The sequence below is a fragment of the Alternaria alternata genome, assembly GCF_001642055.1.
Source record: "Alternaria alternata strain SRC1lrK2f unplaced genomic scaffold CC77scaffold_34, whole genome shotgun sequence".
NCBI lineage: Eukaryota > Fungi > Ascomycota > Dothideomycetes > Pleosporales > Pleosporaceae > Alternaria > Alternaria alternata.
The window spans coordinates 107,098-122,625 of record NW_017306223.1 but is presented as its reverse complement, the minus strand read 5'-3'; the positions used below and the strand labels follow the sequence as shown (position 1 = coordinate 122,625).

At 50.9% G+C, this 15,528-nt stretch overlaps 7 protein-coding genes and 1 non-coding gene across 8 annotated transcripts; 3 read left to right on the top strand and 5 right to left on the bottom strand.

The window, feature by feature from the left end:
- Positions 1–281: 281 nt before the first annotated feature.
- On the bottom strand, positions 282–2,002 carry CC77DRAFT_1055063 (hypothetical protein; the record flags this gene model as incomplete). Its single annotated transcript, XM_018527826.1, has 2 exons — positions 282–1,877; positions 1,928–2,002. The coding sequence occupies 2 exons, from the start codon at positions 2,000–2,002 to the stop codon at positions 354–356; spliced, it is 1,599 nt and encodes a 532-aa protein (XP_018379592.1). The 3' UTR covers positions 282–353.
- Positions 2,003–2,942: 940 nt separating this feature from the next.
- Positions 2,943–3,977, bottom strand: CC77DRAFT_1001824 (PR-1-like protein; the record flags this gene model as incomplete). The annotated part of the gene is made up of 2 exons (XM_018523163.1): positions 2,943–3,254; positions 3,317–3,977. 2 exons carry the CDS (start codon positions 3,975–3,977, stop codon positions 3,106–3,108), a joined length of 810 nt encoding a protein of 269 aa, XP_018379591.1. The 3' UTR covers positions 2,943–3,105.
- A 1,716-nt stretch (positions 3,978–5,693) lies between these two features.
- Positions 5,694–7,984, top strand: CC77DRAFT_1067213 (hypothetical protein; the record flags this gene model as incomplete). Its single annotated transcript, XM_018528972.1, has 2 exons — positions 5,694–6,338; positions 6,386–7,984. The coding sequence occupies 2 exons, from the start codon at positions 5,694–5,696 to the stop codon at positions 7,982–7,984; spliced, it is 2,244 nt and encodes a 747-aa protein (XP_018379590.1).
- A 241-nt stretch (positions 7,985–8,225) lies between these two features.
- CC77DRAFT_t104 lies at positions 8,226–8,299 on the bottom strand. The gene has a single exon. It is a non-coding gene; the product is annotated as a tRNA-Ile (tRNA).
- A 678-nt stretch (positions 8,300–8,977) lies between these two features.
- On the bottom strand, positions 8,978–9,257 carry CC77DRAFT_1026017 (hypothetical protein). The gene has a single exon (XM_018526177.1). It carries the CDS (start codon positions 9,203–9,205, stop codon positions 9,008–9,010), a length of 198 nt encoding a protein of 65 aa, XP_018379589.1. The 5' UTR covers positions 9,206–9,257; the 3' UTR covers positions 8,978–9,007.
- A 48-nt stretch (positions 9,258–9,305) lies between these two features.
- Positions 9,306–11,442, bottom strand: CC77DRAFT_573815 (HAD-like protein). Its single transcript, XM_018532295.1, has 2 exons — positions 11,267–11,442; positions 9,306–11,205 (listed from the first exon to the last, which is right to left on the bottom strand). Exons 1-2 carry the CDS (start codon positions 11,378–11,380, stop codon positions 9,406–9,408), a joined length of 1,914 nt encoding a protein of 637 aa, XP_018379588.1. The 5' UTR covers positions 11,381–11,442; the 3' UTR covers positions 9,306–9,405.
- A 1-nt stretch (position 11,443) lies between these two features.
- CC77DRAFT_573920 (DUF947-domain-containing protein) lies at positions 11,444–12,974 on the top strand. Its single transcript, XM_018532296.1, has one exon. It carries the CDS (start codon positions 11,558–11,560, stop codon positions 12,593–12,595), a length of 1,038 nt encoding a protein of 345 aa, XP_018379587.1. The 5' UTR covers positions 11,444–11,557; the 3' UTR covers positions 12,596–12,974.
- Positions 12,975–13,353: 379 nt separating this feature from the next.
- Positions 13,354–14,938, top strand: CC77DRAFT_1067210 (hypothetical protein; the record flags this gene model as incomplete). Its single annotated transcript, XM_018528971.1, has 2 exons — positions 13,354–13,697; positions 13,747–14,938. 2 exons carry the CDS (start codon positions 13,354–13,356, stop codon positions 14,936–14,938), a joined length of 1,536 nt encoding a protein of 511 aa, XP_018379586.1.
- Positions 14,939–15,528: the final 590 nt, after the last annotated feature.

Below are 15,528 nucleotides of genomic sequence, written 5' to 3'. Positions count from 1 at the left end.
GTGTGGAGTGTTGAACGACTTGCAAAACATTAGTTGATCGCCATGACTACCCTTTGGGCCTGACGGACTTGTGTCAAAGCCGGCGCAAAGGCTGTCGTACCCAATTCCGCCAAAAACATGCAAAGGAGCGTTCACGCTAGGAAGTCATGGTTCTGGTCGTTTGCGTAGTTGCCACTTTCGAATTTCTATTGACACGTGAAGGCAAAAGGAAGGCACAGATCACGAACGTGTGACTTTTGAATAGAGATGGTGTGTCTACTAAGGCTACATACTCTTGCCACGCTCTTTCGCGCTACCCATTCACCAATTTTTGATATTGCCAAAGAAGCCAACCATGAAGCCAAAGGGGCGCGTCATGCATAAGCTTTGAAGTCTTTTTCCTCCGATCTGAATAGGAGAGATGGGTATTTAACGTAGTCCGTAATGTTCTTCTCCGTCACTGGTATGGCCTGGGCCTGAGTGAGATGTCGGTGACGGAGCGGTATAGTCACTGTACCGCGTACGTAGTAGTAGTTAGGCCAAGTGTGGCCGTGGAAGTCTTGTTCTGCGCTGTCCGAGTACTGAGTAGCCGTAGGACTGATCGCAAAGACCTCGATTGATGAACCTCGTTCTACTAGGTACTGCATGACCTTGCTCGCTAGTTTGGAGTGGTGCCATGCATTTGAATTCGAATCTCCAACTTCATTGTTGTCGTTCACGGTGAGTAAGTGGGTGAGGCGTAAGCTGCGCAGCGACCGAAGCCGAGCTAGTACATCCAGAGCTCTTGGAAGATCTCTTCCGTTGAATTTTGAGAATTTTAAGCTGAGATCGATGACGCTGAGATCTATGGCAGCGGCATGGATACCAAGTTCCTCGATGTATGGGCATCCAGCAGTAAGTATCTCCAGTTCTCCAGCTGAGTAGTAACCACGATTGTTGAATAAGGTAAGATCCATTCGACGGTACAACGGATCTAAGTGGAGAAATCGTAGAGTCTGTCCATGTCGGCATACTTTATGCACGTCAACGTGTTGAGGATCTCGAGTCGCTACAAAGAGCGTCTCCAGACCTGAAAAGCACCCGATAAACTGATTTAGAGACTCGACCAGCTCTTCTTCGTCCTCGGGATCTTGTGTTAGGTTGAATGACTTCAGGGCAGACTCGCTTGAGATTGTGTATTTGCTGGTTAGATACCGAAGTAAAACTGGGACACGATCGCAATGGATTATGTCCAAAGTCTTGAGAGAAGGCAGATGGATAATGTCTCCAAGACGATTAACTCCGTCCAATAGTATCAATTGGAATAGAGATAGGCGTCGAAGTCTTAGAGGTACGAAACCAACAGCGGGTGTCCTTATATCGAGAGGAACTGCAGTTGCGTCGCGAGAATCACGCCCCCACCCAGATCCAAGACTTAAGACTTCAAGAGCTGGTGTGTTCACGAGCCAAGCGCTATAGTCGTTGTCATTTCTGCGGGACGCGATCTTCAGCTTTCGAAGCTTCTTCAGGCTATGCGCGAGGGAGCGAGGATTGGGAAAGCGTTGGCTGAGTTGAATGTATGAGTTTTGCCGGAATGTGAGCTCCTCGGTTGAATGTTGAGAGCAGAGTAGCGACTCCCAAACTTCAGTTTGCACGCCTACAAGCTCTACAGTTCTCAGAGTATCCCGAGTAATGCCCGATACTACCTGCATCACGTTCTTGAAGTTGTCGGGAAGAGTACGAATCTTCAAGTTCTTGACGTTGTCGAAAAGGCCATCAGGTAAAGACAAGATAAGGGCGTCGAAGTTGCGGTCGTTAGCTACGAGGCTAGACTCGAGACTTTTCCAGAGCACAGATGAGCTAGACTTTCGCCATTGTTTGTTGGCTAACCCAAGATTCTTGAGCGCTGGGATGGGCAACTACGTAGGCATTAGTGCCGCAAGGGTAACTGGTATCATGTATAACTCACCAATTCGCATACCTCAAGCCGCAGCTCCTCTGATAATCTTCTAATGTAGTCTTGCGTGTGCGATGATGAGGTCATGCTGAGCTTGCTAGGTTTGCTCGAGATGTTGTGATTTGAGTGTGTTGCAACCAAAGTTGAGCTTGCACGGTTGATCGATGGGTCGAGGAGAAGCAGAGCCGATGCGAGTAAGACTTATATCCAATGGAGGTGGGCATTTTTCCCTGCCTTAACGTGATTGTAGATCAAGTGAAGGCGAAGCGAGCTATGGTAGGCTAGGATATAAGCAATAAGAATGAATATTCGTTCACTAGTAATACCACTACTCGTTCTTGGAATGTATTGGTGCCTTCGTTGCACTAATGAAGGAAGCTGGTTCAAATGACTGATATGGTTGCAGTGGGGCCACGGAGAAGGATGACTAACGGACCGCGTTTATGGGCGAAGTGTGGTGATCAGCCGCGCTGCATCGTCTATTTCACACGAATACATGCGTTGTGAAACTTCGTGTTATGCCCTTGGAAGCGCTGGAGTTCTCAGAACAACAATATCCAGGAGATTCCAGTTCAGTCATTGCCGCCAGATGATCCAGACACATCACGGGATAACCAGGTCACGCGACACTGGGACGACAGGAGATTTCGTGTAGCTGATATAGAAGATGATCAACACTTTCTATGAGCCTTGGCGGTGTATGATATGATGTGTAGACACCGAACGACGAGGTCGGGGATCCTGAAGACTGACTCCAGGAAGCATCTTTGAACTAGTTTATACGAGAGAAATATATTCCATGATCTTTTTAATCAATATATACACTGATCTGTGACCAGAGAACAAAGATGCTGCGCACTTCCGATATACAGCAGAAAGGAAGATCAATGGAGGCGATAGTGAGTTAAAAGCGGTTGGAAAGCGCGACACATGTGATAGTCACCCGTCGCTAGCGGCAAACAATCGCGCGCAAACGTCGCCCACCCTTGTCCACGGCTGTTACATTCACCGGTACCGGCGTCGAATAAGACCTCTTCGTGATGATTGCGTACGACGTCTCAAGCTCTAGCATCTTCACGTAGCAAACATGGTTGAACTTTGGCATCTCAAGCCACAATCATTCGATGTAAGTTACATCTAAAACTACGTTGATACTGCATGCATGGAAGTATGCGCAGCTGGAATGACGACTAGTCCGCCCAGCCGACGAGTTTGGCAGAGGGGACAGGGGGCTCGACATTCGCCGCATACTTGCCGCCAAAGTTACCCGCTGGAGCGTAATTACAGACGGTATACTTGTTCATGGTCGAACCCTGTCCGTTGACGATCATGGCCGTACCTAGAGATCGGTGTATGAGGTCAGTAATTATCTCACACGCGATTCATACAAACATTACTCACCGCAGTCAAGTGAGACGCATCCGACCTTCGTAGTTTCCTTCCAAACCAGCTGTGTAAGGTGGCCGACTTGCTCGAAAACTTCGTGTGGAAGGTTGTTCTTGCCGAACCAAGGCTTCATTGGATCAAGTTCGCCATGGTACCAGCTCTCCGAGATGCCTGCAGTGGCGTTGAAGGCATCTCCAGACACGACAAATAGGTTTTGGCCTTGACCAGCGCCCTTGGGGATGTAGTGCTCGAAGTTACACCTGCTAGCAGCGATACGAGCATTGGCTTCGCAGTCGGGGTCCCAGATCAGGGGATCAGCGTTGTGATTTGCACGGGCAGCGTTGTGATGGAATAGCACCGCAGCTTGATAATCGGGTCCGGACGAGAGGTAGGCCTGATCGGTGCCCGAGGGATGGGGAGTCCAGGACAGCGAGGGTTCTGGCACGGGGGCAGGTTCCGGCTCCGGCTCGGGTGTCGGAATGGCCATACTAGGGGGTATAGAAGAGGAGACCGAAGACGTAGACGTGGGTGGAGCATAGCCTCTAGTAAGAGTAACCACGACGGTCTGGATGACTATCTTGGTCTCAATGATCATGTTCGGCTGCCTTCCGTGGAGTTGAGGTCGTGCAAGGACGCCGGCAACCAGAGATGCGGCGACAAGGCTTGAGTAACGCATTTCCGATCAGATCAAGAAGGTCGGATATGTATTACTAGCAAGTGGTAAGGAGAGCAGATGACCTGAGGAAGAGATTGAACCGAGACGGAAGAAGTGAGTGTAGTTGAGTGAAAAGCAAGAAGAGTGTTTCCTGTCAGACAAGCTGCCCAGAGATTAGATGAAGAGAGCGACAAATGAAGGAACGTGGGGTGAGAGAACAAAGTGGTGGTGGAGGTAAGTTAGAGGGGAGGAAGCTGGTGATTGTTTATCAACTCCAGATTAGGCAAACGCAGCTAGTGCGAGGCAAGAGCGACTGCCACGAGGTGGGATACAATGCAAAGGCAGCTGCTATCACTGCCATCGCGATGGCCTTCCAATAGCAGAGACGATACCTTCAAAGGTGATTCAATTGTGCTCACCGTCGATGAGGCAATCGCAAGTAGGTTGAGTGCCGCTTGGTGTTGAGGGTCGAGTCCAGGCAGTAACGAGTGCCATGCTTTCTCTCTAGTGTTTCATCAGTCAACAAGCTCTCACATTTGAGCCTATTGTTGTCCACAGACCCAACAAGGAATACTTACTAGCAGCACGAGTTGAGGCACAAGTTATACGCCCTCGGCTGCCGGCCGGATAGATGAACTCTCCGTTTGTAGAAGTCGAAGAGGGAAGTTATCGTTAGAAACTTTGGAATGAGTGAGGGATCTTTGCGATTCGCGAGAAGGCAGATACGACATTTCAGAGCGCCTGGCAGGAACCACCATCCTTCCCCGGTTGTTAGATTCACGCAGCCACACATATTTGCTGTCAGTCCTCATAGCCATCTAGTGTCTGGTGACTCCGTATTTTTCGTCAGCTCTGTCGCCGCTTCGCAATGTCTCTTGCAAAAACTTATCTTTATCTACATTTTCCCGACCGAATCATGCGCCAGCCATAAGAGCCTATTGAATAGACCATTGGAGATTATTTGTCCATCGCGCCCATGATTGAAGCGTAAGCCTTGCTCAGTGATGTGGATTCCCTACCTTAATTGAGTGCCATTTCCCCTCCAAAGTCCACTTCGTTTTGGTATATATATTCGCGGTACCAAGACGCCAAATTGCAATCGTGCGATGTTGCGTCTCGATTCGAGTAGCATATACGTAAGGGTACATTATGCCACATCGGTGTCTTCTCGGGAATGTACTGGATTTGCTGTCTCAAGCGGATGTAGCCGTCTCATGTTTGCAGATCGTCTCTAACGGGTCATGGTATCGTGGTGATCGCGACTGGCAAACTTCTGCAAGGGGCTTCGCTACTAGAAAAAACTGCAGATGTGATCATCGAGAAATGGCGTACCACGCACGTCATGATATAACGCCCTACGTTGGTGTGATGCATACTCTGCAAAATCGATGCAGGTCAGAAGGATACAGATTGCCTCGAACCAAAGCCCCGCGCCGTTCCCCAGCCACTTAGGGTTCTGGAGATTACGTCGTTGGCGGGGTTGCGAATCGGCAGGGTTGCCGGAGCTATGGACTGATAACGTCCAGTAGCCTCGGAGCCGCGCGCCACCGTATCTCACGATAGTTCTTTTTTCTTTGCTGTATGCCTCCTGTGAAATTCAATCTAAGAGGATCTTGTCGCCCTGCACGCACACCCGTCGCGACCGCGCCATCCCGCCGTATACCAGCTCCAGCTACTGTGACCCCGCCATCCACATCTCGAGCTCAACAGCGCAACTTCCGTACTTCTATCCTGAAAATGGACGCGCACAATTCTTCCGGCGCATCCGCCACCTCAGGCGATACTTTGAAGCTGAAGAACCGCCTGAACGAGAGTCGAAGCCCCTATGTACGAGGCCACATGCACAACCCGGTCGCATGGCAAATGTGGGGACCAGAGGCTATTGAGCTGGCGAAGAAGTCGAACAGGCTCATATTCATCAGCATAGGCTATGCGGCATGTCATTGGTGTCACGTCATGGAGCGCGAGTCGTTTGAGAACGACGAGGTGGCAAAGCTGCTGAACGAGAACTTCATACCGATAAAGATTGATCGCGAAGAGCGTCCGGATGTCGATCGCATATACATGAACTATGTACAGGCAACAACTGGTTCAGGAGGATGGCCCTTGAATGCTTTCATTACACCAGACCTAGAGCCGATATTCGGTGGGACATACTGGCCTGGTCCAGGGTCCACGATGGCAATGGGCGAGCACATTGGCTTTGTTGGCATACTCAAGAAGATTCGCGATGTGTGGAGAGATCAGCGTCAGAGGTGTCTGGAGTCGGCGAAGGAGATTACAGCACAACTGCGCGACTTTGCTGAGGATGGGAACATTAGTAGAAAAGACGGTGCAGCTCATGAAGGCCTAGATCTGGACCTTTTAGATGAAGCATATGAGGTGAGTCAATTACGTTCTGTTACAAAGCCCATCACTGAGGAATCCAGCACTTCAAGAAGCGATACGACAAGCAGCACGCGGGCTTCGGCAGTGCGCCCAAATTCCCTACGCCCTCGAACCTCAAATTCCTCCTCAAGCTATCAGAATATCCAAACGCGGTGAAAGAAGTGCTCGGAGCAAAGGACTGCACACACGCAAAAGATATGGTGCTAGCGACATTGGAAGCGATGAACAAGGGCGGCATACACGATCAGATTGGAAACGGCTTTGCGCGATACTCTGTCACCAAGGATTGGAGCCTGCCACATTTCGAGAAAATGCTCTACGATCAGACGCAACTACTACCTGTATACCTGGACGCGTATCTCATGACAAAGAGCCCTGAACATCTTTCCGCGGTCCACGACATTGCGACATATCTCACCAGCCCGCCTATGCATGCCGAAAGTGGAGGCTTTTTCTCGTCCGAGGACGCTGATTCACTATACCGGCCGAATGACAAGGAGAAGCGTGAAGGCGCGTTCTACGTGTGGACGTTGAAGGAGTTCCAAGACATACTAGGTGACCGAGACGCTGAAATTCTCGCAAGATACTACAACGTTCACGACGAGGGCAATGTTGCGCCGGAACACGATGCGCACGACGAACTGATCAACCAGAACGTACTAGCAATCACCGCTACACCAGAAGACCTAGCGAAACAGTTCGGTCTGTCGGAAGATGAAGTCAACAAGATACTAACCGAAGGCCGGCAAAAGCTCCTCGAGCACCGCAACAAAGAGCGCCCGCGACCTGGTCTAGACGACAAAATCGTCGTATCCTGGAACGGCCTCGCCATCGGCGCACTAGCAAGAACCTCTGCCGCCCTCTCATCTCAAGATCCCTCACGCTCAAAAACGTACCTCACTGCAGCCGAAAAAGCAGCCACCTTCTTGCAAAAAGAGCTCTACAGCCCCGACACCAAGACCCTCATCCGCGTCTACCGCGAGGGCCGCGGCGATGCACCTGGTTTCGCAGACGACTACGCCTACCTGATCTCCGGACTCATCTCCCTGTACGAAGCCACCTTCAACGACAGCTACCTCCGCTGGGCCGACGACCTGCAACAAACACAGCTGAGAATGTTCTGGGACAAACAGCACCTTGGTTTCTTCTCCACGCCCGAAGACCAAAAGGATCTTATCCTGCGGTTGAAAGACGGTATGGATAATGCCGAGCCAGGTACCAACGGCGTTTCAGCACAGAACCTGGACCGCTTAGGCGCATTACTGGAAGATGAGGAGTACACTAGGAAGGCGCGCGACACGGCATCCGCTTTTGAAGCTGAGATTATGCAGCATCCTTTCCTCTTCCCTAGCATGATGGATGCGGTGGTTGTGGGGAAATTGGGTATCAGACATAGCGTTATCACGGGTGAAGGGCAGAAGGTAGAAGAGTGGTTGCAGAGGTACCGGGAGAGGCCTGCTGGTCTTGGCACAGTTAGTAGAGTGGGCAAGGGAATGGGCGATTGGTTGAGTCAAAGGAACGGGTTGGTGAAGAGTATGGACGGAGGTAAGGAGGGGGTCATGGTGTGTGAAGGTGGGGCTTGCAGAGATGCGTTGAGTATGGATATGGGGAGTCTGGAGGATGCTGTGCCAAAGGTATAGTTTTGGCCAAGGCCGCGATGGAATGATTGTACGGTTTACACGACGGATGAATATCAAGATGCAGCTATGTCTTATAGAAGCGCTTGTACGGAATGAATACAACGAATTCTTAGCGAGGGGTACTTTGGAGCTTCTGAAATCTCATGCCCCGCACCACAACAGCAAAAAGTTTAGCTCTTCGATCATTAGTTCACTGTTAGTCGAAGATTTCTCATCAGATGAACAAAAAGAATGATTTTGATGGTCACTACGAGGGTCGAACTCGCGACCTTGGCGTTATTAGCACCACGCTCTAACCAACTGAGCTAAGCGACCAGGTTATTGTTGTTCGATGGAGGATTGAAAATATAAATATAATATAGCCGCTTGTGACTATTGTGGCAATGAATAGCTGGTGTCGGCATCGAACATCACACATGGCTGTCATGACAAAGTCCTAGTGAACGTTTTTACCTGCCACGTGGGTGCAGGCAGAAGTGGGGGCATAGTGGGGCATAGCGTATGGACATGGAAAGATGCGGCGAAAACTGTGCAACCCGCAGGGAAAATCATGATATTCAACTAGGCAATGACAATGTTACAAATACAACGGGCATTGATTGGTTCTGAATAGCATGTTTGACGACTACTTCTAGTGTATCACAGCTTCCTTGTCATTGTATAGAAGTATCTTGAGTATTTGCTTAACGATAACGAGGAAGACGACGAGGAAGATGGCGAGGAGGAAGCCGCGGAGGCGCTTAACACCAGCTTCCATCTGCCAGCTAAAGGAAGACGCGGAACGTCTTTAGGCCAGTCTTGAACTGCAGAGTATACTGCATCTCGTGGCAGATCCTAGGCAAGTCGTCTAGCAACTGCAGCTATATTAGGCGTTCGCAGGCAGACACGATCTAGGAACGCAGAGAAAGTGCGATTCCCTAGTCCGGCTAAGCAGGGTGCAGACACTTTGCTGGCATTGGTCAAGGAGGAAGACGATGAGTAAAGATGAAGTCTGCCTGGCTCTTAAATGTCGTAGATTTTTGCTTAACGAATACCTTTTAAGCATATTACGGCATTATCAAACATGTGATACGAAGCAAAAACAGTCACGTAAAGAGACACCTCATCTGCGTACGTGTGCAACAAACAGAGTATTGCGACAACAGCACCTGGCCAAGTGACAGACAGTTTCCACAAAGCGTTGGTATTAAACTTTTTTTTTTCAAGCCCACCGCCGTACATTACGCTCGTCCGTCGTGCCCGATGTTATGGGTATACAAAGATGATATCCGCTAAAATCAAGCCCCTCCCCCCCTCCCTCATATGCAATAATTTCTATTTATGTTGGCTCGTCCGTGCCGTGGTGTAAGAAGTGACCCAAAAGTACTTTTCTCCAGTGCCGTCCGTCGAATGATTACAGGCTTCACACACGCTGCTACTGTTTACTGCATGTGTTGTTGCTGTTGTTGTTGTTGTTGGAGCGCAGGATTACCAAGTGACACGCTCGCGAGGGTATCAGTTGTGAGGTTCAAAGGATTGTTAGTTTTACTTGCTGCAGCGGCCGCCTCTTTGGCCTTTGCCTTCTTGTTCTTCTTCTTACTCGTAGTAGCTGCGCCGCCATTACTAGAAGAAACCTTGTTGATCAACTCGCCACCTCCAGCGTCAGCATCAGGCCAGTCGAATGTGTAACGTCCGTCTGCAGCAAATGGCTCTTTTCTGATAAATCTTGAGACATCGGCTTGCGTTCTCAATGCCTCTAGGTAGCCTGCTACCTCACGCAGCACATCGCCTTCCATTTGCTCGGGCGTAGCTGAGAACTCTGGTATCTCCAAGAGGTTGTGTGGCTGAGCGCTCGCTTTGAGTGAAGAGTCGTCGATGAGTACCGTGTTGTGCTGGCCGAATTTACCAGCGCCAGCTTCGTAGTCAGGATGAAATGACTGGATTTGACTCCTGCTCCATACCAGTTTTAAGTTTTTGTAAACTTGTACGTTTTGCTGGTAGTTAGTCGGCGAGAGTCCGAAGCTATCACGGGCCCATTGCGCTACAAGTTTCGAACGGAGGTCGTTGTCCAAAGCTTGATTGACGAGGGCCTTGACATTGTCCGGTCTCGCACTAGACCACACCATAACTTTGAAGTTCTCAAAGAGGTAGCGCAGGAACGGCCTCAGGAAAGGGCGTTGTATCATAGTCTTGGCGTTTCTGTTTGGGCGGAAGAGAACCGTGCCGTTGAGATCTAGAATAACCAGCATTTGACCCGGTGTGTCCGTGGTGGTGGGCTCTCCAGCAGCCTGATCTAGATACTCTTGCGTGGGCTGCGGTGCAGGGAGCATGATCTTCTCATCACCATAGCGTCCCTTTTTTTCGGTGGCAGCTTTCGGGGCCTTGGGGGTACTGTGAAGTTTGTCAATCCGAGAGCACTTTGTTTCAAACGCAGTAATGCGGTGGAGGGTACCATACTCTTTCTGCTTAGCATGCCCATTGGCAGCAAGCCCAGACTTTGACTTCTTGCCTGGAGGAGTTGGTGCCCTGTGAGAAGAATTAGCCGCACGATTCTTGGACTTTAGACCCTTGAATAAGGCATCGAAAGCGTACTGTATGTCCTCGTTTCTTGCTCCATGTGGGAAATTTGCCTGCTGTTGCATCATGCCCGGGTAGGGCGGTCGGCTCGGGAACATTTGACGTTGCTGGTGAGGCATATGCGGCAGCCCGCCATGATGCGACTGGTGTCCGAATGGTGGCTGGCCAAATGGCGGCCCACGAAACGGCGGCTGGCCATGAAGCGGCATGTGTGGAGGCGGACGCCCAGCGAAAGCATCTGGCCCTAGGGGGAATGGGGGAGGAGGCGGTGGGTGGTTCGGGTGACCATTCTGTAGCATCCAGTGGTGGTATGCCAGCGCTTGTTGATAGCCTGCGAACTCAGCCTGCGCCTGCTGGTTGTTGAACATGTGCGGGAGCTGCTGGGGCGGTGGGGGCGGTGGGGGAGGCGGCGCAAATTCCTGGTTGAAGAAGCCATTGGGTGGCCCGTATGGTGCTGGAGGCCCTCCTGGTGGTGGCGGCTGGAAGGGAGGAGGCGGGGGAGGTGGAAGTTGTTGGTTCTCGAAGGTGCCGAAATTCTGCTCGCGACGGTCGAAGCCGCCCGGGCGGAAGGGCAGCGCATTCGGATTGAAGAATTCGCTCATGCTGGGGCTTTCGGAGGCAGTGAGCTTGCGCTCAGAGATTGTGCTGTCTCGACCTGTCTTGGTCTTTTGGTAGTCGGTGTTAGTGGAAGAAGTTGCGACTGGAGCGCAGTGGGGGATGCTGTACCGAGCTGATGCGACTGCAGCCATGGAGCACGTGCGATGGCGACAAACGCTCGACGATAAGTGAGGGGTGAGGGGTGAAGGGTTTGGCGAGGTGAAGACGCAGCGCACGAAGCATGTAGCCAGACGGTGTGAGGCTGTCTCGAGATTTGGGCGCAGTTGCCTGCTGTCGGGCTTGTCGGCGAATCAAACTCCCGGAGGCGGGGTCCACAAAAATGTTGGTAGACCGCGGCGAAGCAAGAGCGCGACAGGAATCGCATACGACCCAACACACCACCGCCACCACCACCCCAGAATGGTGCTCTCAAACAAACTCGACCGCACTCTGCGCGCGGCCCAAGACAGCTCAGATGCCGAGAGCTACTATGAGGTCACTGACCGCTCATCCTCTGCGTCGGTTATTGAAGCAGATGAGGGTGGTAACGTAATCAGCTCAGACGACGAGCAGCCAAGCGGTTCCGAAGACGACGACATGCAGTCAGATGCCTCGGACGACGACCAAGTAAAAGCGCAAATGAGCAAAGTCTCGTTTGGAGCACTAGCCAAAGCACAAGACGCCCTCTCCAAACAACAACCGGCGGATCGAAAGCGAAAACGAGGCGACGACGCATCAAAATCACAGGAGGACAAGCTCGAGGCATTGCGCGAGAGGTTACGGCAGATCAAGGCCGAAAAGCTTGCGGCCGGCGCACAACCCAGCAAGAAAGCGAAGACGGCCAAGAGCAAGAGCAAAGGTCAAGACAAACAGAAACCTCAAAAAGCCAGCGACAATGAAGACTCCGACTCCGATGCAGCTCCACATGCGCGCTCGAGCAAACACGCACCTGCCGTTCAGTCAAGCAAGCGCATGGTCTCACGTAAGCGAAATGTGGTTGAAGTGAAGAAGCCTGTGTTCCGTGACCCACGATTCGATAATGCTTCAGGGCCTCCGCCCGACGAGTTCGTGACAGGAAAGCGTTACTCTTTCCTCAACGACTACCGCGCATCTGAGATATCAGAACTACGTCAAACTATCAAGAAGACGAAGAACGAGGACGAAAAGGAGCGGTTGAAGAAGAAGTTACTTTCTATGGAGTCGCAGCAGAAGGCGCGCGAGAACAAGGAGAAGCTACAAGAAGTGGCGCGCGAGCACAAGAAGAAGGAGAAGGAGCTTGTCAAGGAGGGCAAGCAGCCTTTCTTCCTCAAGAAGTCAGAGCAGAAGAAGATTGCCCTAGTCAACCGCTTCGAGAATATGAAGTCGAAGCAGCGCGACAAGGTCATCGAACGCCGTCGCAAGAAGGTCACGGCCAAGGAGCGCAGGAACATGCCCGACGAGCGCCGCACTGCCCAATAGTACACCCACGCAAACTGCTAACGTTTGTAACCATAGTCGTTCTCAATTAAGGATACCCATTCAACATTTTCGACAAACTCGATGGGCGTCGTCTTTATATCTACTTCTGTGATTTCCCCTAGACGATGCTCTTTGACTGTGCTCCGAGCAATTGATGCATACAATCTAATTATCGTAAGTTGAGGCGTCGACTATCGCCTTGTCCGTAGTCAAGCACGGACAGGGGGGTGCAAGTCTAGATCGAGCTTTCTCCAGATCTGCACTAGCCAGGAACACATCACGCTTCTCACCAAACTATTTCCGCGTGACGCATTGTCCATTCGATACGCTACAAAGCGCCGCACCTATCCTTTACAGATCTGCTAAGTTGTCTTGGGTTAACATATTCAGCAATGCAGCCTCGTTCTTACGATGAGACCTATTTGGGACAAGTGCATGCCCGCGGCTTAGCGCTTCCGCAGAAAGCTCATACCTTCGTGGATTTGGATCCAGGGTCAATCCGCTTCAGTCGTGACTAAAGACCCTCTGCTGGTGGAGATGAGGGTAAAACTGCCTTCGGGACCCCCGAGTAGACTCGTCTGACCTTGTATGGCTTCAGCCATATTGAGCGCCACCAAGATGGTTTCGCAGCTGAATGTCTTCGAGGATATGTATATATACTGGCACTTCCATCTAGTCGAGTGATCACCCAAGTCTCTCGTTAAACCAGTGGTACAAACAAGTCCACATTCGGCCCAGAATCGGAAATCCCTATCACCATGCGTACATCTATCGCTTCGCTCCTGCTTTCTCTGGCAGTTGCCAGCTCAGCCCAGGAAGAAGTTCCTGGACTCAATCAACCCAAAGATACGGAGTGTGAGCTCATTTCACCAGTCGTCGATGGGCTGCTTGCCGTACCATCTGCCACAGAATTCTGTTCATCGCTACTCAGTATTCCCACTGTGACGGTCACTTCGCTCGCCGTAAGCACATTAACTGTGACCTCAATCGTGGAGACTCTCGAGACAACCACACTGCTGGCGACCTTTACAAACACGGACGAGACTTCAGTAACTGGAACTACTACCCTGACTGCTGACGCAGTCACAGTGACAGACACTATGTAGGTTACTCTCCATCAATACTAAATCAGTATGTGCTAATAACTTCAGAACTACCCAAGTCGATCTATGCCGTCCAAAGGTTGGAACTGTGATAGTCACAGTGACGGCCGAGGCCCCCGTCAAACGAGACTATGCGCATACGCTCAGTTCCAGTAGCACCTCATGTACTGCAAGCAAGAAGTCTACAAGCACTGTGACACCTTCGTCCACATCTACAAAATGCTCAAGCACTACAAGTTTATCGCTTGCGAAGCCCTCTAGCATGGCGGCATACCCATCATCCGAAGCGTTGAGCGCGATTCCAGCATCTTTCTCTGAATATCCGACAACTTCTCAGATATCCTCGTCTGATTATTCGAGTCTGATGGAGTCAGCGTACCCAACATCTTCGAGCGTTGTGGAAGTGTCTTCCACAGCAGTTTCGAGTCTCGTGGTGTCATCTTCCACCGCAAGTTCAAGCGCCGTAGAAGTTTCATCTACAACGACTTCAAGTGCTGTGGAAATGTCGTCCACCTCGTCTTCGGTCACTACCGAGCCATCTGCGACTGTATCTTCAAGCGTTGTCGAGTCATCCTCAACACCAGAACCTACACTCCCGGCCCCAACACTTTGCCCATCCGCTCCCTCAGGTGTCCAACAATACGAGTGCGCACAGATCTCCGCAGCCTGCTCTTGTCTCTCTCTCGCAACTTCCACCATCACCGAAGTGGTCAGCAGTACTGCTACGGAGGTCAGCGTGTCCACAACCACTACCTTCACTGAAACTGCCCTAACGGTTACCATCACATCGACTCAAGATATCGCTGCGACGGAGACTACGACGCCCACTACGACGATTACTGTAGTCGCGACCGCAACATCGACGCCTGACCTCATGAGCGACCCCAACAACTGCGGCGCCTGCGGCAACGTTTGTGCCAGCGGTTCATGCGCGAAGGGATTCTGCACAAACCCCACTTGTGCACCGTCATCTTGTTCCAAGTACGTCTACTGCGGTTCAGGTTGTATCTGTGGTGCTGTCAGTGGAGGCGGCGGTCTCTGCGTACCTGGCTCCACTTCTTGCAACAGTCCCACTTGTAAAGTGAACGAGGACTGTGCTAGTAACCAGCTGTGTGTTGTCAACACTTGCTGCAGAGGTGGAGGCGGTATCTGTGTTAATGCGGTGCAGACTTGCTCGAACGGGGCTATGCCAAAGGCGTTGTTTGTGAGGAGGCCAGCTGGAGAGACTGTCATGGGATGAGAAGTGGATAAGCACTAAAGCGGCTTTGCTTTATAATATTATTTTCTAATAGTGAAAGCGAGTTCCTTCTAAATAAACAGCGAACGTAACATGTAATTTAGCTTCATTGAAGATACTCCAAGACATGCACAAGACCAGTAGTTAGTTTGAATATCGGACATGTCTTCTTCTACGCGAGCCTAGAATAGAGTGCGTTGTTTCGACTCAGATGTCCCCGACCTTACCAATCATTTGTAGGTAAGATCTTGGCTATCTCTCTGCATGTACGGCGATGCTTTTGAACATTTCTACACTTTAAATTCAGCCCATAATGATGATGAGCGTAGGGCACAGTGGCTAAACAGCTGTATCATTATCGCTATGTAGCTTCCTGGAGGAGTTAACTGGCAATAGAACACACAGTGTTCCGAACCGCTTCTCCATATGATGCGCATACTCCCTATGGCCTTTGGTTGTTCTGCTAGATTCGTTACGATAAGGCTACCAAGACGTGTTGTCAACATTACCAAACAACATATGCACACAAGACACTAGAAAACGGGAGACAACGCGTAAGGAAAAGTAAAAAACGTGGAAACAAGACCAAGATG